A 25,215-nucleotide genomic window follows, 5' to 3' on the forward strand; every position below is an offset into this window, starting at 1 on the left:
GCGTCGTGCGGTTGACAAAGAAAAGGTGAATCGTGAAGTAAGCGGTTAAATCGGACTGCAGTATTATCAAGATATCCGAACGATGTTCACAGCTCCGCTGGCTCGATAACAACAATGGAATTACTTGTTATCGCGTAAGAAAGAGAATGTGCGTGCGCGCGCTGCCGCTGCTCCTGGTGCTGCTGCTGCTGCTACCCATCGTCGTCGATCCCTCCGCGGTCACCACGCCACAATCACACTAGCAACGCCGCTACCTCACCTCCTCAACCAACACGACGATAGATCCTTACCTACCTACCTACGTACGTACATATATTCCCTCCACGTAAAATCTTGAAGAAAAAGCAACAGGCCAGGCCAGGCCACACGCCTTGCCTGGGCACGGCGTTTCAGCGACGCTGCGCATAGTTAAGACCGAGATTGGTGGTGTCTGTCTCTTCTTGTGCGCGGCACTGTGTCTTGATCGGTCGGTCGGTCGGTCGGTCGGACGGACGGACGGTCGGTCCTCCGGTCGGAGACGGTCGTCTCTTGTTCTGCCCCTCTCCCTCCGCCTAGCCTCTTTATGCGTAGTAATAGTAGCATTAGTAATAGACGTAGTTTAATTGTCCACCGGTGTGTCAACAGATCTAGTGCATCGTTCCTCGTCTTCCTCGGAATTCGTCCTGATTTAAACAACTTTCGTAAAGTATCGTCGCTGTCGAGGAACCAGAGATCGAGCCGGAGTGTCGGGTGTTTATCGGAGTGCCTTTTTAAAACACAGTGCTGTGGCTAAATAACGTAGATATACACAATCGTAGATACGTACATATATATTTACAAATACCATATTTTCCCGTCTATGCGTGTTGTGTACGTCTACACGCGCGTCCATGTATACATACGCATACATATACCGTGTTGTTATTATTATTACATGTATGCACAACCGTGTGTGCCTTGTGTGTTGAATAAATAGTTGAAGACGAAAATAGTAGTGTACTACCACACGTACACTGAGAAACGAGAGAAGAAGGAGGAGAAACACGGCGTTCGAAGGAAGGGATAGAGTGATAGAGAGAGAGATAAGCAAAAGACGGTCGCGTTGAAAAGAAAAAGGAAGGGAAACGAAAAATCGGAAGGAGGTGCCTGCCTAATCATCTCGAGAAAAGGAGTGCGTGTAGGTATACATATTTACGGACAGATGGGAGCGTGATAGAAGATCGGCAAAGGAAGAGTGTGGATATCGCACCGCACCGTTAACTTTGAACAGTAATCATTGTTGTCACGTAAGGTTCCAAAATGGCGCTGAACCAGGACGTGGACCAGCTGAAGTCGAGCCTGGTAGTCCGCATAGATCAAAACTCCGAATCGGACCTCCAGGCGCTTTTCGACAGCGTCTTAAAGCCGGACGCGAAAAGGCCGCTCCAGGTGCCGCTGCGTATGCGCAACCTGCCGGACTCGTTCTTCAACCCGCCCTCGACGGGGAGCAAGAGCCCCTCGATAAGCCATTCCCGTGAGAACAGCGCCGATTCGGCCTTCGGCGCAACCGGTGGCGGAGGCGGGGGCGGCGCCGGAGGCGGGGGACCGGCAGGCGGGAGCGCCGCCGCCGGCAGTGGTTGCGTTTCCTCAGGTACGACCGGCGCCGTCGGCAGTTGCACCACCAGCGCTGCCGGCACCCCGGGGTCGGTCGTCGGTTCGGGAGCCGGCGTCGTCGTCGGGGCTTCGGGGGCCGCCGGGGCCGGATCGAATAACGGAGGGCTCACCGTCTCCCATCCCCGGGCCCACAGCAGCCCCGCTTCTCTGCAGCAGACCTACGCCTCTGCCCAGCAGTCCCAGCAGCACACACCCCAGCCCCATCCTCGTCATCATCATCACAAGCAACGCAGCTATGACGTTATCAGCACCGTCGATGATCTCGGACCTCTTCCACCAGGGTGGGAACAGGCGCGGACACCCGAGGGACAAGTTTACTTCCTCAAGTAAGTTTCTTTCGGACACACTTCTACTGGAGGATTTATGATTGCAATGATCAGGCTTTCAGGTTTTATGTTATTCACGTTTTGTTGTTGTTGTTGTCGTTGTCGTCGTCGTCGTCATGGGATTAAATCTGAGATTTAACCCGTATGTTTAGTAACTACACCTACAACTAACTAACTAACTAATTAGATAACTAAATAACTAGCTAACCAACTCTCGGCGAAATTACGATCCGTACGGAAATATGTAAGTATATACCGTTATTGTGTACTTACAGAGTTCAATTTTCTCAACGTGAGGACAGTAAACTGCGCTGAGTTCTTATTATTGGATCGTGACAATTTGTATAAAATATGATTATTATTACGGTGATCATTTTCACGATAAGCGATGTACAATTATCAATAATTTGCATTCTTGTATTCTAAATTATCGGCGAGATAAGAACGAAACGGCTCGGTTTTTTTTTCTAATAATATTCATTCCGTCGATTGTCATACAAATCATTGACTGTAGACTTCATCCGTCAACGCATAAATATATTACAATACATCGATATTTAAGATCCCACCACCTGTGCATTTCTGTCTTTAGCAAAGGAAGAAGAGAAAGAACTGATAAATACAAAATAACCCAATTATGGTTAGTGAAAAGGGAAAAAATAATTATTTTCTCAATTTTACAATCATTTCGAATGAACCAAGGTTTCGAAATATGAGTATATTTAAGTTTATTACGGGTTACTGAATTTCACACAATTCCAATATCGCGTAATAACGGTTTTTTCTCAGCATGGATCGGGACGATAATATTACCAACTGCAATACGATGAACAGCTTGTTGCGTTAATCGCCAGCGGATTACGTATACATATCACAATATATGAATAATGACAATCCATGATATATATATATATATATACTCCTAGCGTCAGAGATTTTAGTAGAATAATTTGTTTCTTCAATCAAAAGAATGCAAAGTAGGGAAAAAAATAAAATATTGGCTCATATATTAAAATTGCACAGTCGGACACGGCATCAGCCTGATTTTTTCGTCTCATTCCTTCTTTCCCTCTTTGTTTCTCTCGCGAGAAGCAATAGAGCTCGATGCATACGCCCTCGTGTTGTGTCGTTACTTACAGGTATCTCTGCATGTGCATCATGTATGTACATATACGTGAACACGTAGCGATGATGTACGAATGTATTGTGTAGAGTAGAGTAACCTGTCGATGCGCGATGGTCAGTCTCTAGCAAACTTCTACCTAGCTTCGAGGTTCTATCATCTACCTGCTGCGACCTCAGCTCCCAACACAACGTCGTTCTATGCTACTCCGTACCGTTCGTTCGTTCGTTCGTTCGTTCGTTCGTTGGGGGGTCCCTCCTGGCCGACTGGCTGGCCTCTGCACCTTTTTCTTCTTACTTAACCTACCCATACCTATGCCTACCTACCTACCTACCTACCTACCTACCTACCTACCTACCTACCTGTATCCATCTCACCTGCGGACACTTGCCGTGCCCCGTCTTCCGTCTACCTGTTGCCTGAAGCTTCTTCTTACACTTTGTTCTCCCCGTCCTTGAGGAATATCGTATTATGTATATCTATATACGTATACCTTATGCATCGGTGACAATATATAAATATATATATATATACATATATACGTATATGTACATGGTATTTTTTATGAACTGGGTTCAATGTTTGGCAAGTATTTTATACTTGCAGCTGTTGTAAGTAGTATCTTTCGATTGAATTGAGATTGAAGACAGTTATGAATTACACGAAACTATTGCTCGGTACTTGTATGAGAAAAGATATTTTTGTCGAAAATTACAGCCTTTTTCTCACATTCTGTATTCACTTGTAGTCTGGCTGCCATTTTGACGAAAACTATATATCTTATACGTAGAAAAGTAGCGTAAAGTATGTCACGAATAGGTTATGCGTAGCTATGTGTTGGTGGATAATTTACATCTGAAGTAAAACCAACAGGGCAAAGAAGAAGTAAAGGAAATATTAAGAAACAATAATTCTCTCGTTTAGTATGTGCATGCGTAAGACGTTGCTACATACACAGGCATACCCGCTAGATAGAGGAATTCCGAATTTTCGACAACCGCGGGAGACTTCTTCAGAAGACAATTTTAAGAAACGAATAATTTAATAAATTGAAAACTAAGATACCGACAAGATTCTCGTCCTCGCGTCTGATATAAATAATTTATCATCGCGAGTCCCGACTTAGGTATAGACTTGAGCACACAGCAGATATATATTCGGTGGTGAATTATAATGATGAAAAATGACCACTTTTACCGATCACGATTCGTCGTGACGCGATACATAACTTGAGTAATTTTCCTCGTTTCCTTAACCGACGCGTGAACATCGGTATATATTGAATAATGACACCTACAGGGGGGGGGGGGGGGGGGGGCGTATTTGTTTGCACTATGCACTGTGATTATTGAATCCTACTGATCCAACAACATCGAAAACGCACGTGCAAATATATTCCGAATATAATAATACGTATTACGAGAATTAAACCGAGGAATAAAAACATAAACTTTGAGATAAGAATTTCCTTCCGGTCGCACGCTTCTTCGTAGATTATATATATATATATATATGTCTGCAATACATTATGAAAAAAACACACAAACGTACAGAGAGACATGGATGAAGACGGTGTAGCGTATAATGTGCAGCGTTTAGAGAGAGAAAGAGAGACAGAGAGAGAGAGAGAGAGAGAGAGAGAGAGAGAGAGAGAGAGAGAGAGAGAGAGAGAGAGAGAGAGAGAAGATGGCCGACGACGGTATACGTCGGTATGGAGAGCATTGAATTGCACCGTGTCTCGTATTACGGTTATAGGCGGCGTACAGTTTTAACACTGTCGTGAAATTTTATACTAAATAAATAAGCTGATAGCCGGCCTGCATTATACGCAGTGGTGGGTAGTACCTAGTTGGTGGTGGTGGTGGTGGTGGTGGTATAGTTAGAAGAGAAGTCGTCGTCGTCGTCGTCGTCGTCGTTGCTGTTGCTGCTGCTGCTGCGCACTCTACTCGTATACCCATACGGCCCATACCCACATATGTGTCCGTACCGGCTCTCTTCCACTCGTGGCTCGCCCAACTCTGGCAGAGACGATCAACTCACACTCCGTACGATGCTCTCTCAAAACACTGTCCATTCATCGCTTGTACATATTCCGAGAATTTTCCTCTCCCTGTAACCACTCCGCTGTTATACGTATTCACATTTTACATACGTATACCCAGATATGTAATATACATATAATTATGGACGCACATGTGCACGCATACATTCTCTCATTCTCATACCTCTTACCATGTTATTGTACACACACGTACGCTGACTAACCGACGACGACGACGACGACGACGACGATAGACCACGGGATACATCGGACCTAAGAAACTATAACCGCTATAACACACTGCAGCAAAGACGATATTATGTTGTAACTGCTGCGTTATAATAGTGCAATCTTCTGACGTGGCCAATCTTTATTCTTCTTCTTCTTATTCTTCTTCTTTCGTCGCTGTTAATTAATTGATCAACGATAATTGTTTCATCGAGTTTTTATACGTCAACGAATTTATCGAGTCGTAAATTGTATTTACAATGTGTACCAGTCTAATATGTTTCAATACTGTTTTTGGCAAAGTAGGTGTAAGTGGAGCGTAGGCATATACATACACGTATGTGTGCCGTGTAACGCACTTGAGACTCCAGCTCGCGGATATAATAAAAGATACGGTGGTAATCTTCCTCCTCGGCTGTGTAATAACGTCAAGTTGTCTCTCTGACTCTCTCTCTCCCTCTCTCTTTCTCTCTCTCTTCGTTTGCTTATTTGTTTTATTTTATTTTTATTTAAGTTTAGTTTTACTTTATTCTACGAGTACTTGTCATACCTGCCATTATAGTATCATTCTATTTTTCTGCATACACATACACCTTCATACTTTTACATATAGTTTTACTTCTTTTTATTTCCTGTTACTGCTTTATGTGTGTTTCTGATTCATGTCCAACATTCTCATGGGCATAATTAATTTTATCTATCTATCTCTCTATGTACTCGACGAGGAAACTCTATGTTAACATACTGCTTCTGTCACATACATTATATATGAATATTTGCAGGAGACTTTCTTGTTCGCAATTAGCTATACTTATGTACAATGTTCATACATAGAGTACCTAATTCACCCTACCAATGTCGTGCATATATATATATATATATATATATATCTTGATGCAATCAACGACACACACACACACACACACACACACACACGTCGTTTCCGAGAAATATGAGAACGCATCGGGAGCTATATCGAGCGATTACCAGGACGAGGCACCACACGCACGCGACTCTTACACATAATCTACGCACACCACATTGTTATCATCGAACATATTCTCTTCCAAAAACTTGTTGGTAAATGAAAGCATACAGAGTTGTTGTATCGGCGAAAGAAGAAAATTATATGAAAAGTACAAAGATAAAGGAAAAAAAAGGAGAAAAGAAAACACAAAAAACTAAAAGGAAACGTTCAATTTCAATTATCGGCGATATTGAATTGGAAGCGGAAAAAAATGATGAAAAAACGTAGCGCCTCGCAGTTTGTCGATCCTGCCAATAGGACAGCTCTCTTACTCGCAAGTATAATATAATGTAACGGTCGTCACAGCAGTCAGCGAGGTTCGGGGTCGAGCGCCTCGGTCCGTCCTTTCCATCCGTGCATTGGTGCAGGTTGTCAACTTGGAATCGTCGTGTCGCTATTTCAAAGCTGTAAGCCGACTATGGCCTCGAGTTTTTCGTAGATATTAATCAAGTATTTGATTCCCCCGTCTGTTCGCTTTTTATGCTTAATATCTTCTTCTTCTTCTTCTTCTTCTCCTTATCTACTCTCTTCTTTTCCACTTGTATGGCTATCACGTATACAATACACACGTGTATTTAGTTGTATATATATATATATATATATATATATATATATATATATATATATATATATTTATATTGCAGATCGGATAATAATTAACCGTAACCAGTTGGTGATTGTCAGTACATACATATTCGGTTTAATGTATATTATACACGTACAAAAACCTGTCCGAATCATTCTAAGCTAGTGTTTTTATCTTGTTTAGTAATCTTCTTTTTTTTTTGCTTCTTCTTCATCTTTTTTGCATTTTTATTTCACTCATATCTTACATTGTAACGTGTCTTTCTATGTACGTATACGTGTATACGTATGTATGTTAATACAAGCGCCACGTATATATAAGAGTAAAGGTCATTGAATTAAAATTGAAAACTTGTACAAAGTACAAGGTATTCCTACCTCAAGGTGTTTCGAAATATATACGTGTGAGTGGGTGTGTCTTTATATATGCTCAATACTTATATAAATATATCGCTTGAGCGTTGGCTGAGTAACATCGTGACGATATGTGTATATATACACACACACACACACACACACATTTTATTTTGTATATACGTCGTGTATGATTTTTATTAGTGATTTTGAAATCGATAAAGGTTCGGTTCAAACATTAGTCTTCTTCTCCGTGAAGCGTATAATACACAAAAGAGCCAGTGATAACGAAGTTGTCGTTCGCTTTATCCGTATAACAGGTACATACATAACGAGGCTTCTAAATCCTTAATATTGATTATTCCAGGTAAAATAGGCAGAACAAAAACGAAAAAACAAAAAAAAAAAAAAAAAAAAAAAAAGAAATAGACAAGAAACTGCAGTTTATCGCATGTTTCTCGGTGAAAAACGTCTCTTGAGAAAAAGAAGCGTGCATATATAACACACATAGGTACGGAAGATAGATAATAAAGCACTTTAGACGACACGGAGGCGAGAGAGCGCGGATACCCCGTATTTCTAATATCACCGCACGCACGCGCATGTGAGATATTATACATATATGTATAATTGTATATACGTATGGATATGCATCCATGTAATATTTATATATATATATATATATATATATATATATATACACAGTGCCGTGTATGTACACACGTGTATATACATAGGTTTTAGTCAGTGCTCCAAGAGAGTGGCTGGCAGGGATGTAGCGGGAGGAGATTGCGAGAAGGAGGAGAGAGAGAAAGAAAGAAAGAAAGAAGAGGGAGAGGAGAGTATGTGGATACGTATAATTGGTGCAATTGATACAACTGGGTAATTTTAGACGGTGTTACTGTACGTTTATAAATAGAATCCCGACTATTTCTGGCCAACTGAAAAAATAGAGAGAGAGAGAGAGAGAAAGAAAGTTATACTTCGTATACTTTGATTATCAAACAAAGGATATCATACCAGGGTGGGGTGTTTTAACTTATACTATTGTTTTCCTTATTCGGAGTAGTTGTTTTTATTTCTTTATATGTATATATCTATACTACACATAATTTCCCTAGACATATTTTCTTTTCAATTGTTTTTCCTCATTTTCTTTACTTTCTCTCTTTTTCGAGTGTCTCGGAAGTTTTCATTTAATTATTTTTCTTTTACTTAAATATCTCAATTCGTCGTGTCAAGCTTTCACACCTGTTACTATATATTTGTTTTTTATACCTATTGTGTTTTTACTTGATCGTCTTGTTGCGCATGATTTTTTTTCTCTCAAATAGTCTGACACACGTATAGATCATCATCGGATAGATATGAATAATGTACAAACGTCGACTGACTTAGTTTTTGTTGCACGGCCACCTTGCGGTGCGAAATCATCACACACGTAATATTTTACGCACAATCAGTATTATTATTATTATCATTATCATTATTATCGATTGAAGAAGGAAAAAAGGGGGGAAGGAAAAAGTTCTTAAGAATACGGATACACTAGATATACGAAAGTAGAGTCGCGTGCGTATATATCCTGCCAACAATATCCGTACAACAGTATGTATAATAACCGATCTTATTATACTTCCAGTTTCATAATACACACTGGCTTAAATTTGACGCCGTGGCCTATGCAATTAACAACAACGTCCCAGTTTAACGATAATTTAACTACTTTTCGGTGGTTCGAAACGCGCACGTACGCCTTCAGCCGCCTCATAACGTAGAATTAGGTATACATATACTTCATACCCTGCAGGGACATCGAGAAGTTCCTCGATTCAAGGTGTTGATGTAGCCTTACTGGGCCTTACATATATATCCAGTCAATTATCTTGATAATATTTTTGTCCATATATAGTACAGACATATTAAATTGTTTTAATCGTTTCAAGGCTTATTATATACTCACATATATGTATAATTATATATATATGTTTTTTTTTTTTTGTTCTTATAAATCTATATCGAACATCTCTGTTGTTGTACACCCACGATCACTGTTCATTCTTAGAACAATCATATATTATTTTAACGTCCTGTGTTTAAATTTTCTAGTCATACCTATATATATATATAGGTATATATATATAGGTATTTTTGTTTTTTGTTTTTCATATCCCGACACCTGTTGCACGTACGACGCGTTACGATATAACAGAGAGTACACGCCGCCGGTGTGCGTGCGATAAGCATTTTACCGTGCTGCTGCATCAGGCTTCTTATCTGTATAAACTACGTGTATATATATATATATATATATATATATATATATATATATATATGCTGTACGTACAGCAATATGCAGTAAACACAACGTGAGCGCTTATTATGATATTGCAGGTTTCGAAAATGTTGTAAATTTATTCTAACGGTAAATCGTGCGATATCTCGCTTAAACGATGCATATACGTATGTTACGTTATACGTTATACGTTATACGTTTATAGGTATATGCGGCAGCAGAATTTCCATGACAAACCTCGTCAAGTAGCAAGTCCGATTGTGCAGCTTGTAACACATATACCTATATATGTACAGCTACGCTGCGCTAATTACCCCGCGTTATAATAGAATATCGTGAGTGTATATATATGTTACATTATATATCTCATATAATATCATGCGCGTCTGCCTGTGAGGTAGTAAAATTACCGTTTTAGGGAAAACAGGCTGCAGGACGAGTTATAACGTAATACCGTAAATGTAAGAAGTGCGTTCGTTCTTAGGTAGGCTATGCTTATAAGACACATGATTTTTATGTATATCACTTGTATAATACATACACTGTACAATATGCTGCAGCTGTTGTTCGACGTCTTTTATTCTATAATAATGCGCCGCGTGACTCGTGTCAATGGGAAAGATATAGGTATAATGTAATATAATAATCGAGAGGAGAATCCTCCTTATAAGTTCTCGAGTGAAAGTAAAGATCGTTGATTTGCAACAATGGCTCACGTTATTATATACCGTATAATAATTTATATATGTATATTGTATAGAACTCGTTGGTGCATACCTACGCTGCAATTATATCTATGCCCTGCACATACAAGTATTATACGTTTATTATTACACCTTTGACACGTCGAATGAATATTTGCGTGCATTTTTCATAAATATTGAATCCTGGAACGGTTTTTCGAATAATTATTACGGCTTCGGCTGAACGTAATAGATTTTAATTAGGATCAGGCGTGATTGAGGTAGTGGAAAAAAAAACCAATTACAGTAGTACGTCTCAATGCCCTGTTAATTAATTATTATTTAAAATTCGAGCCACGGTTTATCAAGTATTGTGATAACGCTTCATGGTAAAGGAAAATGGAAAAATATGTGCGTATCTGTGTAGCGCGGCGAGAGTTTGGGGGGGGGGGGGGGAGGTACGATCGCTGAGAAACAGGAGACGAGGATCAAGAAGTCGATATTCGTGTGTAACATCCTGCGATCGCCGTCTCGTCTCACGTCACGTCGGCATTCGATATCATTATACATACGAGAACATACTCACATACTCATATACACTTGGATAGTTCCTTCGAGCACAGCATCATCGCCGAGGAACACATTGTTATACATCGTAAGTGTCGACGCGATCGACGTATTGCCAATGGAATTTTGTAATTTTATTATTATTTTTTATTTTTTTTTAACCCCGCCACTTTCAATTTTAAATCCTGTACCGATGTATACGTAATTTCGTGTATAAATATTGGAACCGGAAATAGAGGAAGAAAACAATAAGGTATCGAAATACGAACACGAGTATACATGTCTAATTTTTCTTTATTTATTTAATTTCTTTTTTTTTTTCTTCTTCTTTTACGCAATGTCGATCTCACGTGTAAAGATTTGTTTATTATTACGAATTATACGATTGTTTAAAGACAATTTGTAATTGCAACAAATAGGTTAACGTTCTCTCGCGGAATATTAACACATATATGTGCATGTAATTGTATATATTTAATATGCATGTGATATAATATAATATAATAACGATAATAATCACCGGGAACGAATATCGTGACGTAACCATACATACGTCTTATATTGTTATATTATGCATGTAATACATGCACGTAGGAGTACAGCTGTTGTGTATGTAATGATTGTTGTTATCGTTGTTGTTGACGTTGTTATTGTACACTTGTACACAGATTACGCTGCGTGTGTATACACAAACGCGTTGAAAGTATAACCGAGTGAGAGATAACGACGAATAATTAAGTCACTGTTATTACGAGCATGTTTATCTAAATAACTATACATATTATGTACTTCTTACCTGTGTATGCTATCTTCACGTACACGGTTTGTCTTTTTACTACTAAGGAGAATGATAATCCACGGTAATTGGAACTGATAAAACCACCAATAAACTACGTTTACGGTATATACGTATATACTTGGATGTATTTAGCGTTTTCTCACAATCAATGGTAAATCAATTACGCGTGGATTTCGCAAAATTTCCTTCCATAGAGAAATAACAACGAAGTGTATTTATATTATACATACTCACACACACACACATACACACAAGTTATTTATAACGGTATAAATGTTCGAAGTTATGTAAAAATAGAAATTATGCATGTTAATATTTCCGAGAACATATAACATCCATGTGTAATGTGCATACGTATGTACCTGGCGTTGTTCAATTCTTTCTGCAGACGTGTGTTTTTCCTTTCAAGTGTAACAAAAAAATTGTTTCAAACGACAAATTTCAAGATTTTTCTTCAATCGTATAATCGTATAGGGTCGTATATTGTAAACGTTGCGAGGATGCAGATCAACGATCTATAATTAGGACGGACATACACACGTACATGGTACATTACGATGTCCGGAAACGGTAACTCTACCTCAACCGTGTAGAAGAATTATTTGTCAATTGTTCAAGCATATGTTACTGAACATATAGCAGCGTTCCAGGGTCGAATAAATGCCATGAAGGAAAGACCTTGAATGGATCCTATAAACCTGTGCGCCACGTGTAATTGGCTGCAAAATGTCGTAAAAGTTTCCTTCCTTTTATTTTCCCTTCTTTTCCTTCTTCAAGCAAAATCAAGCCGGATAAAGGAAGAAAAAAGAAGAGAAAAAAAAATGAAAGGAAAAACGTAAAAAGATGGAAGAAAAAATCAATGTCACACACGGGTATAACAAACCAGTTCGCTTTTATACGCAACGTAGGTATGTCGCAATTTAGTACATCGACGTATCACATAATTCTTGATACGATTCTAATATATGTGTATGTATGAGTATAACGCTATGCAGGTGAAAAATACATATTATGTATGTATGTACTCGTTTTATAGCTGGAGGGTAAAATAATCACCAACCAATTCGTCTTTATAAAAAATGAACGATCGATCATTGTCGAGACACCATGCGTTATTGTTAAATCTGTGAGTATTGAAATTGCAGGTATCCTTTGCACCGCAGCGACACTTTTGGGATTTGTTTTTCTCTTCTCTTTTTTTTTTTTTGTGTGTGTCTGTTCTTAACTTTTTTTCGTGCTTTTATTACACTCCTTAGAGTATAGGTATTGCGATTATACGTATACCTATAAAGATATGTAAATGTTGCAGATCAGTTTGGCTGGCATAGTAATATAATAATTATTGCAGAGCGATTAAAAGATCGTGATATAGGTATACCTACTGCATCTCTTCGAATGCACCATTTCTATACATATTTATTATTACCGTCCACGTCATCGTTCTCTCGAGTATATATATATATATATCTACATATATACACACACATATATATCTACATATATACACCCGCTAAGAGCCTTACAGAACTTTGTTTGTTATCTACCGATTATGAAGGTTTCAACCGTGCTGTATCTATTTACTGTATAGTTTGCGTGAAGCGCACTTCTATAGTATGACGTGCATACATGAGGGCAGCTTGTTTAAGGGCTGAATTATTTATAATCTCTTTTCTATATTTATTTTGTCTAATTGAACGATTCGATCGTAACGTCACGTCGAAAAATGTTTTCTCTTCTTCTTTTTTTTTTCTTAATCTTGCGTATACCGATAAAGAGGAGAAAATAAAGGAATTGTACAGGTATTGTAACAAAACGAAGGCGAAAAGTATCTAGTGCTTACAATGAGTTACATGTATACATATATAGGTATAGTATCAATTCCTAGGATTGTTGACAAGCGAAAAATTGTAAGGAGAAAATCCATTAATTTTATTTTGACTCATATCATTGGACACGCGGTTATTTCTGATTCCCTCGAATCGTTTCGATCTCCATTGCGAAATATCACGTGCCTGCGGCACAACGGTATTGCCTGTGTATAATACACTCGTACTCCGCACGTATACCACGTATATACTGAGGATACAGGTGACGATGGCCGACACCACTTCCAGGTATGTCACTGATTCATTATTGTTAGAATAGTGGCGACGACGACTGGTCGGCATCCGTGTAGGTACCACGTCGTTTTTACCAGCGATATGGATAACGAACCGCATAAATGTGACACAAATTTTTTCTCTGTGGTCAACGTGATGCTGCGCGGCGATTCGACGCCTTCGGAGAATCAATTATGACAACCTGTACTCGAATGAATTTTCACAATTACATATTTCGCTTTGCTTTATCTTCTTAAACCACGATTCTATATTATTGTTTGTCTCACTATGTTTTCAGAATTCATTCTACATTTTACCTATTCCCATATGTTTTTATTATTTTGGAAATTTTACGTCGGGAATCTTTAATTTTCTATTATCTATAGCATACATCGCTTATTACCAAACCCAACGAACGTGTGCCAATCTTTCATCACCTATTGTTAACAACGAGTTGCGTATAAAATTTACGATTCGAGGGGGTTGCAGGGTGTAGGTGGACGTTGCACCGTGACCGACGACGATGCCCCCCCCCCCCCCCCCCCCCCACGCACCAAAATGCGATAGAATAGAGAAAGAGAGAGTGAGAGAGAGGGGGGGTGAAGAGACGCGGTATATAACGCTCTCCTCTCGCCTCTTTCAAAATATATCCGTGAGTTCATTCATTGATGCGGGAAAATCTCGCTTCAACGGCCCACGTTCATATTACCCTCTCTGCGCTATATATTGTCGTATTTATGCCTCCTCGCGTAGAACCTCTATACATATGTATATGTATAGGTACGTTCCCTCTAATACGCATACCTATACACGTGTGCATAAATATAACATTATACGTAGGTACGCGTGTCTTTTTTCATACGCAGCTCGAAAAAAGCGTTGCACGATATGCAGCAGCGCTCCTCCTCCACCTCTGGCCCCTTTGTTTTTTTTTCTCTTTATTCCTTTTTTTTCCCTTTTTTTTTATCGCTGTACCTATGTGTATTATGTGTTCAATGCGTGGTTCGCTTTCTTTCGTACATAGATTACACATGATGTCCGTAGGTATTGTGTACGACGCACATTTATAGATACGTTCATACACCTACATACCTACATATGCATGTAGGCGCATAACCGGAAACGACTGCGTAAAAGTTGCTCGCAGCTTACACACCTTCACGGTATGGTAGTAAAATACGTGCGTACCTGCGTTGTTATATTGGGATCGCTTAATTCAAACTAATAAACTGACAGATTGCGTATAATGATTCTGCGCCCGTAAAGAAAGAGTTCACATTTATTTATTTATGTGTAGTGTGTGTATATATATGGAAAATGAAAATCCGTCTCTGTTGCATCCTGAGTTGATTTACAACAAACAATAATGTTAACTTTCCTCTTTCTCTACTGCAGTTTAAAGCCATCGCGGAAGGTCAAATAGGATATCGGCTTTATTTCCGGTTTCAAACTACATCTCCGAGTCTGTAACAATCGAGGAATTAACCATTGATCAGAAATATGATGGTGGTTTTCTTGACTTTTTTTTTAATTCACCTCTGGAGTGTTAATGTAACCCCCATATATTACAGCGTGACCACCTAGCTCAGAAATCGGACCTTATAGATACTCGGGTTTACCTTTAGCTCGAGTCTTTAGGGTTCAGTCGCGCATTGATCTTACCCATAAATGAGAGGAATAAGAGGAAGAAGCGAGAGAGATAAAGGAGGTGGAAATGGAGATGGCGAAGAAGACGAAGAAGAAGAAGAAGAAGAAGAAGAAGAAGAAGTGCGCGGTTCTTTCGTAAGGAAAATCGGGCGTAGAGGAACTCTGAGGTACCGTGGTAGCTACGTGTGTCTATTTACGAGTTGTCCGGCGCCGTGATGTCCGGGGTAAAAATACACCGCATATGCCACACACAGAACCCTCTCTGTGCCGTTCTCTACTCGCTTTTTGGAATCTTGCCAACGGCTCGGAGATACCCCCGTGGTTTCTTGGACTGCTTTCGAAACGATGCAACGGTATAATCCCCTCGAACTTTAACCAATTGGAACTAGGAGAACCGATGGGTGTGTTGGTGTGTACCTTTCGAGTCGGACGCAAGACGTTATCGCGGTCCTAATGCCATGCACGATATACCTACATATAGCTACATGGATTCGGTTCGATCATCGGGCTGTCGTCGATTTTTATTTTGCAGTAATCTTCGGATTAATTGGGGATAAATGTAGAATCGGTCTGTCGTGTCGCATTGTCATCGTCTTATTGATAATATAACATAACTGGACTATTTTCACGTTTACGGTGAATAGTCCTGATGGAGGTTTTTGAATGAAGATTTTAACTTTCTAAAACTAATGTTATTTCATTTGAAATTTTTGAATTGTACGTGTATAATGGAGTCGTGAAATTCGATTCGTAAACGTAATATAAGCAGTAAATTTCAACGTCGTAGGTCGAGATGAATTCTTAATTTTCTTTCAAAGAGGATATCAGTATTCTCGGTGCAATCGCTTGTTTTTCAGATATTTGGTCAAAGTTTTCAGTCTGTATACATTTTCGGATTACAGAGTTGAATTATACGGATCTCTTTGCACGCTGGTAAACAATACGGCGCCAGTCTTCTTTCCACTCTTTTTTTTTTCATCTCCCCCTCAATAAAAGGCAAGAATTTATTTGAGGCCTTTTAAATCAGCATCGTATATTTACGACATGGGTTACATATAGAAACGTAGAGAGGCAGCTTCTTCGTCGCGTTCGTTAAGAAAACAAGTGACGACGTAAAGGCGGTTCTTACTTATTTTCTTATATACGACGTGCTTTTCTTTTTATCTACGTTTATTATTTATTTATTGATTTTTTCTATTCTTAATACAATTTTTTGCATTGTTATATCATATATATATTTAAAAAAATTTCTTTTAATTGTGTATAAATTTATAATTTACTAAATCGTTTCCTCGAATGTGGCATATGTAGACGAATGGAAGTTGCTTGCCACAATCGAGGGAGCACGACGAATGGTGGTGAATAGAGACCAGTTGCTCTATACCGGAAGTCAAAGAATGTCGCATTTAAATACACTCTTCATTGTTAGATACTTCAGAACTCGCCCGCAGTTGCTGCTGCTGCTGCAACACACGCCTTTTCCCTATTTCATTCAATGCGGTTATACACACGGGATGATTCCCCAAGTTAATCTTAGCCTGTACGTACGGTAATGTGAAAGGCTAAACTTAGCTTGATTTACAAATAAAAAATCCAAGTCGTCGCTTTTGTCGTAATTTTTTTCTTTCTGTCTTTCTGTCTTTCTCACTTCCTTTCATCGTTTCTTTTGTCAATTTAGCGTTCGCCCTTCATATTATAACGTTAATATTATATGAATATTATGTAAAATTAAACATTGACGAAGATATTGATTGAGGAAATTCTCTGCGGGGATCGACACCTAATGTTTGATAATCGTAATTTTTCACAATAAAATGATTCGTGTTTATGAGATTAATGTGCAGAAGATGGCGAGAGTCGTAACTTTTATGTTTGCTCCTTTCGCACACAATAATTGATTCTAATATTGAACACACACACGCGCACGCACACACAGACACTTGCGAAAATGTATATGTATATATGTAACACAACAGCCGTCTGAGATATGGCGTATATATAACTTACTTATTAATAGATTCTCGAGTTATAATTTAAGTAATATGTTCAAAGAGTTTGCCTCTAGAGAATGTCGATAAGTATCCCGCAACGTGGCATTTCTGTTATGTAGAAAAAGCAGAAATCGTAATCTTTCTCATGCTGAAATCTGACTTGCTATGTATGTACATAGATGTCGTTTGCATGTGGCATTAACCCCAACTTCATAAACTAAACCAAGTCTCTTCGCTGTCACAGAGAAATCAATCAACTTTTGCCTCAATTTTGAATCTTTAAAACTCTAACCAGTCAGAATAACATTTTTCTATCAAACTGATAGTTATCTGTCAGACGTAAAATTTTTAATCAATTAAGTTGTGAAATATGCCAAAAAAGTTTTATGAATTATATGTAAATATAATATGCTTTAATTTCTTTGTTACAGTCACATGACACGGACTACGACGTGGGAAGATCCTAGAAAAACAGCAGCAGCTGCCAGCGTAGCGGCTGTAGCTGCTGCAGTAGAAAGTGGTACTAAGAATTCTAGTGCGGCTACAAGTTCGCTTGGACCTTTACCTGACGGATGGGAACAAGCTAGAACTCCGGAGGGTGAAATATACTTTATCAATCATCAAACGCGTACAACTTCCTGGTTCGATCCACGAATTCGTAAGTCAATTGTCCGGTGATTTTTTGATAGAAATTTAAATATCGATGCATAATTTTTATCAATTCTATTTTATTTTTTTTTCATAGCGACACACTTGCAGCGTGCCCCTACTTCAGGCGCTATGCTACCACAAACATGGCTGCAGCAACCCGGCGCAGCAACAATACAGAGTAGTCAAACGATTCAGGCTTGTCAACGTCTTCATTCCCTTCAATTAGAACGGGAACGTTTGAAACAGCGTCAGCAGGAAATAATGAGACAGGTATACCGAGCTCTAGAAGATTGATTAATTGCCAATTTGGCTAATTGGCCATTTTCAAATTCTGAATAGTTGAAGTAATTGGGCTGGATGTGGATAATCTATTTTAACATGTGAAATGCAACACCAAAAATAATTCAACATATCATTGAATCCATACTATTATACTTAGAACTAACTGCAAAAATCTTAGACGAAAAAAAAAAAGAAATTTTTCTGTGTACAACTTGTCAGAAATCTGTTTTAGTGTTACTCCAATTATCGATTCAAAATGATTCGAAGTATAGTTGAGCATGATAATGGTCTCGTTAAAGCCGGATAATATATTGATAGAAATGTTCAGTTGTACAAAGTGATGCAATGATTGATATGAAAACAAACATGCGGTATATATTATCAGTGTGCAGTATTGTAAATAAAGGTATACCTATAAATACCGTAACATCTACTTGTCAGGTTAAATAAATAATTGTGTTGCTCCGAGGATAATAATAATTATGTTGAAAACACTCAAGATATTTTCATTCTGTATTGACGTTGTGAGACTTTTATGTAGAATAGGGTAAGATTATTATCTCGGTATTCTCAGGTCGCGAAATAAATTTCCCTTTCAAAAATTGTCAACCAAAATATCTTAGGTATTATATTTTCATGAGGGACTCCGTTGAAACCTATAGTTCCCAGATCATGAGATTTGTCAAATGAAAGTAAAAGATTTACGCTTGTATTATTCAGAGTGAAATTCACGAAAATTCATAGAAACTATTCTATAATTAATTATGTTTCCCTTCCTCAGCAAGAACTTATGCGTCAAACAACAACGGAGGTAGCAATGGATCCATTTTTGTCAGGGATAAATGAGCAACACGCTCGTCAGGAGAGTGCCGACAGCGGTTTGGGTCTTGGAACGGCATATTCCCTTCCTCACACGCCGGAGGATTTTCTGGGCAATATAGATGACAATATGGATGGTAGAAGCGGTAAAGATTTGCAGTCAAAAGAATTGCATATGTATATGTAAATTCAGTATGGGCTTAACTTTATTCTTTTTATTTTTATAAACGTTTTCTCTTACGCAGAAGGAGCACCGATGGAGACACCTGATTTATCTACACTGAGTGACAACATAGAATCAACGGACGACCTCGTGCCTTCGCTTCAGGTATCACTGAAAGCACATTGTTACTATATTGATGGTATGATGATGGCGGATAAGAGGAGTTTTACTTTTTTTTTTCCTTTTGTATCCTTGCAAGTGATACCTCTCATTATTATCTCATAAAAAATACACGCACTGCGATCAATGGGGAAATGTAAATTCGTGACGTTTAATATTCAAGCTTCTCTCCTTTGTCATACAAATTCAACTTCGAATGTTCAAATTGAAGTAATATCAGTAGTGACGTAATATGTTACGATATTTGTTGTACCGTTACATTCCAATAGAGAGGTGGTTGAGGAAAAACCTGTAATACTTGTTATTATAGATTACAGTTTTACGACTGATAGCCAGCTGATCAAGTTCTTGTCTGCTTTCTAAACCGTGTTTCAACGTTTTTTTCTTTATTGTCCTGTATGTCGAGGAATGATATACGTAGATAATTTGTTGCTTTTTTATTTTACACCCAGAATAGTTTTCTCATTGCAGAACAATTTACAAGAAAACTTATTCCGTAGTTCTGTATGTTTTAGCGTTTTTAGGAGTAGTAAGCAAGTATTTAACCATGCTTATCTGCACTCTTCAAACAGATGATTGTGTATCATCATATTGTTACTATTGCTAGTACAGTACTAAAAATTGTGTAACAAAAACTTGATCAGATGAAAGACATTTATGCGTAACGTATTTTACATTTAATAAATGTTATATTTTTTCGTTACAGCTGGGAGAAGACTTCACCAGTGATATTCTGGATGACGTTCAATCATTGATAAATCCTAACATTAGTAAATCTGAAAATGAATTAACGTGGCTGTAGCTAGTATGAGCAGATAGCGATTGGTTAAATCGATCGGTAGCTGAGTCTTGGAAACTGCAATATTGCGCGGCGTATGTTGCAACTGAAATCGCTCAAACCGATTTCTTATGAAGAACAAGGGAACCGTGAGGTGCAAGTGCTTAAGTAATTTGTAGATTTGCAAAGATTCAATGTCATAACTTTTTTTTTGTTTCTTTTTTTTCAAGACCTGATATTATTAATTTACATCTGCTCAACAATTTCTATATACTTATACGTATACATATATGCATATGCGAACGAGTAAAAAAATCCTCGTGTATATAATATTAAACATGTTTATATCATTGAGGTTACATAGGAAAGAAAAAACAGCAAAAAAGTATCTCGACAATAATAAGAAGAAGAGTAAATACGTAATCGTATGTTTCATAAAGAAAAAGAATTAAAATATTTGAGAACACAACATATTATCTACTATCAAATTCAAAGGTGTAAAAGCATCCAATTTGATAGTTAATTAACGTTTGCATTCATGGTGCTGAATAATTGAAACAAAAAAAAGATTTTTTTTCTTTTCATTAGTATTTTAGTAAGTATTATAAGGTGTTTTACAAAGTTATTTTTAATTTGATAGTAATGAAAATTAACTGCGACAACATCGTAGGTATTATTACATAAATAGTCTTACATTAACTCGTTGAGGCTGTGCTGTATAGCGTTAAATATGAATATATTACTTGTTCGTGTAAACTTTGTACAGCCAGTCGTAATCAAATAATGAGCGTAAAGAGAAATGAAAAAAAAAGAAGGGAAAAACAACAATAACAACCGTAACACACGTCACATTGGGACTTGTGCTGTGTCACTTGGCATCATTTGTGTTAAGTTCGAAATTATTTCCCAACAATATGAGAATTTTCACACCTCCCATTTTATCAATCGAAGTTTTGTTCAATTCTTCTTCCTAAGTTGATTCGGCAAATATTGAACAGTATTCTGATACCATGACGTATCGGAAACAGTAACAAACGCGTGAAGAAGTTATACTAAGAGTTGAAATTTAACATTCAAATACTTTTGTTAATAAAAGTTGGGTAGAGAATTGTAACAGTCCTGACAAAATGTATAAAAATATGATATGCAGCTAATATAAGAGGCTTATTTTTTACATTCTTGTTAATTCAAGTTTCTACCTATAGAGAGAAGTGCCTTCAAATCAAAATTATATTGTTTTATTAGATGCAATCAATGATGATGGAATATATGCGGGATGCCAAATTACTGATTTTTGATGTCATTATCGAGAATTGTAGTTTTCATGTTTGATTTCTGTAGTAATTATAGAAAACGATAGTAGATGAGAGAAAAATGATAATTTTCAAAAACTGCCATCGTTTCTAAAATTTAATTTAATATTTTCGAATCGTTAACTAAAAATTTCAGAATCAAGTTGGAAGAAGAAGTATTCAGTTTATTATCTAACATACAATATTCTACTAAATTTGAAATGGGATGTGATTGGGAAAAAGAGAAGAAAAATATTCTTCTACATGTGGATAAGTAAAAAGTGCCTTGGCTTTTGCAATTGAAAACATATTGTTTCTTGAAAGCAATATAACCGTCCATACATAATGTTTGTTTAAATATACATACATGTGTCAATTGTTATCGACACATTTTTAATGTATCATTAAACCACGAAACGAATATACCTTATACAATATACCGTATTGGCCCGGATATAAGTCCAGATTTTTGGTAACCGACCTTACCGACTTTACTAATTTTCAAAAAGCGTACTCGACTTATATTCGGGCTCGACTTACATTCGGGACTTTTTAGAAGATTTGCATTATCAATTGGACACTTCGCTATCAACCGATGATCGCAATATTTTAGCATTGCAATGCACATTCGCGCACTGTGCGTGCACTCCTAATCTCGAAGATCGAAAATTCCAACTTTAATTTTTTTAAAACATCAGTCTGAAGTTGGGATGAACAAATTTTCAATTAGACATTTCGGCCGTGCCATAATTAAGAATTGTTGTTAAAATGAATGTTCGCAGTGCAGATGAAATGGAGTCTAAAGGTTCTCAGACAAATCAGGTGAACAAAACCAGCTGGCGAGGGCACCGACAAAGTCTCTGCTGCCTCTGCTGAACAAAATATACCTGAAACAATGTCTAATCTTGCTTGACTCAAGTTGAAGTTAGGCAATGTATTTAAAAAGATAATTTGCTTCTGAAATTCGACTTATATTCGGATCTAAAAAAAAGTCCTGAGTCAGAGGTTAAAAATTTAGGGTCGACTTATATTCGGGTCAATACGGTGTGTATATATATATATATATATAAAGTGTGTATATATGTACACACACACACACGCCTATATATATATATTTTTTATATATAAAAGTCTATACTTGTTATGAATACCGAAAAAATTGCAGTTATAAATTGGTATGAGACCTGTTAGAAGTAAAAATTCCCCGTAACCCTACATTTTATACTGTTTACAGACATATTAAAATTAGATAAATTGGTAGTAGTACATACGCATGTATCGTAGTTTTTAGGATTAAGATGAAGATTAACTCTTTACTGTATAATTTTTTTTTTTCTCTTAAGTAATACGACGGCATAAATATTGTCGACAATCAAGTCGACAAAACTGATATTATACTTGCATATAAATTTAAACTAGTATGTGACAGCTAAGCACATCGTGATGCCTGTAAAATGGCGTAGCGTCTAATTGCCTTAAAAAATATTTTTAGCTCATATCTTTAAAGTTCATTGTAAAATTTAAACGGTGCTCCTAATTTGGAAAACAAAAGAGGGGAAAAAAGTTGACTCATGGTGCACATAGCATGGGGGTTGGTGAAGATATGGTACCTAGGCCTTGCCATTGTTAAGTGTTTTTAATACAGATGATAAAATTGATTGATGTTATTTACACGACGGGCTCTTCATCTTTCTGTAAAGAAAAATTTTTGGAGATGCCTATTAGTATGTTTATAAATATATTATTTGTACGCTAATATTTCAATTGTTATAAAATTATTAGCTGTGCAGATACCAAGTAGTCCGCCTTAATTATACATGCATACACAAATAAATAAATTCATAAACGGTTTCGTTTATATTTACCTAATTGTTACATTTGTATTATAGGACTGAAAATTGATAAATAATATTATAATTTTTATCGGTATAATAGCAATAAGAATAACAATAATATTAATTACAGTTGTTGCGAAAATTTTGTTATCCTGAATATTATCGACAAGCAGATTACATGAAACCTTAGACATTCACGTCATTTCAAGGAATGCGAAATAAACGTACGAACTTCCAGTATGTCGATGGCAACGCGAACATAGCATCGTGAAATATAATTAACTGATAATAAATTTATCCAGTCAAATACAACACATATCAACAAATAACGAAGCAAAAAATCTAAGTTGTTTGATAAGTTACAGGATCAACACAATTTCATATTTGTACAGGATAATCTATTTAAAATTGGTACCACGTGAAAAAGTTTTTATAATTTATTCAGAAAAAAAACTAAACGCTAGTTCACATAAAACTTGTAAACAAAGCGAAAGCTGCTGGATATAAATAATAAATACTCTTCGATGTAGGTATTATTCTCCACTATGATCTCACTAAGAACAAATATGCTCCTTTCTTTGTTAAACTTGAATTAATTTAACACTGAATAGAAGTTAAGACTCTCCTCTTTTAAAAATGTCTTTTCTCAGTATTACAGGCGTTTTATAGCGTACCTTTTTTAAATCGTGTAATCCTGTACTATTTTATTAGTATGTTATCAATATTAATAATATTATACACATATACATTGATAAATCCATTACTTATGATATACTTTTATTTTCTTGGTGAAAAATGAAATTATGTTCCGTAAGCAATCATATTTTTTCCCTGCAATAGATCTACCATTAGCGCGACAGATGTTACTTGAATCTAATGAACACGTAAAACTAACGAAACCAACGCGAAAAGTGAGCATGCAAAATAAAAGAGCAATACGTATGAAACGATAAAATTAACACTAATAATATTTGTTATTATTATTCTTACGGGACACAATATCACACGCGTAAAAAGAACATAATAATAGCAAAGATTTTGAAAAAAACATCTGAGATTATAATAAATAAATGAAAAAATTAATTAGTTGTTTGATGTCAGTATTTAAAATATGCTCATTGGCCAATCATAATTATGACGTACATTTTTTATAGAATTGTTATCAAGTGCCTTAGTAATAAAATGATAATAATTATTTACATACTCACTTATATATATACACACACATAAACACACACAAACACTATATGAATAAGTAGGATTAATTTTTCAAGATAGTACGTTAACCGTGTCAGTTTTCATCGTTCAATCCTTGCCTTTCATCCGTATGTCAATCACTGATATACACTTAGGTATATTCTGGTAATAGAAATGAATAAATAAATAACTCAATGAATCATGTTTTAAAGTACATTAAATTTTGTATAATATCTACTGTGAAAGTTTAACATTCATCATTGTTTTCATATCATAACCATTATGTACTTCGTTGATGGTAATCAATTCAGAATAAGGAATTACTGGCATAACAATGATTTAAGTTGAAACTTGTTGTTCGTTGATCAACTAATACGAATTTTAGTAATGCCCAGTTTGGGAGTAATTGTATATCTTTTTTTTTAAAGATTTCAGTGAAAAAAGAATAAAAACCCTACCATATATAAATAAATTTGAAACACTATAATTTTGAATTGATTGTAATGCAAATTAATGAAGTACATCTAATGTTGTGACCTTTTTTCACTTTATGGATGGAAAAAATATTTACAAATATACGCATATCATGGAAATTTGAATAATTATTATCATCTTCTATT

The 25,215-nt window shown here is 36.7% G+C and overlaps 1 protein-coding gene across 1 annotated transcript; it reads left to right on the plus strand.

The window, feature by feature from the left end:
• The first annotated feature begins 1,043 nt into the window (after positions 1–1,043).
• LOC124405797 (transcriptional coactivator yorkie) lies at positions 1,044–21,302 on the plus strand. Its single transcript, XM_046881006.1, has 6 exons — positions 1,044–1,958; positions 17,830–18,056; positions 18,144–18,319; positions 19,113–19,296; positions 19,396–19,478; positions 20,200–21,302. The coding sequence occupies exons 1-6, from the start codon at positions 1,279–1,281 to the stop codon at positions 20,293–20,295; spliced, it is 1,446 nt and encodes a 481-aa protein (XP_046736962.1). The 5' UTR covers positions 1,044–1,278; the 3' UTR covers positions 20,296–21,302.
• Positions 21,303–25,215: the final 3,913 nt, after the last annotated feature.

The sequence above is a fragment of the Diprion similis genome, chromosome 4 (assembly GCF_021155765.1).
Source record: "Diprion similis isolate iyDipSimi1 chromosome 4, iyDipSimi1.1, whole genome shotgun sequence".
In the NCBI taxonomy this organism is placed as follows: Eukaryota; Metazoa; Arthropoda; class Insecta; order Hymenoptera; family Diprionidae; genus Diprion; species Diprion similis.

What these genes read in the sequence shown, in the direction of transcription:
- LOC124405797 (XM_046881006.1), top strand. Translation starts at nt 1,279, where the DNA reads ATGGCGCTGAACCAGGACGTGGACCAGCTGAAGTCGAGCCTGGTAGTC. An exon ending in AGCAGGAAATAATGAGACAG is followed by an intron (nt 18,320 to 19,112) that starts GTATACCGAGCT and finishes TCCCTTCCTCAG; the next exon opens with CAAGAACTTATGCGTCAAAC. An exon ending in CAATATGGATGGTAGAAGCG is followed by an intron (nt 19,297 to 19,395) that starts GTAAAGATTTGC and finishes TCTCTTACGCAG; the next exon opens with AAGGAGCACCGATGGAGACA.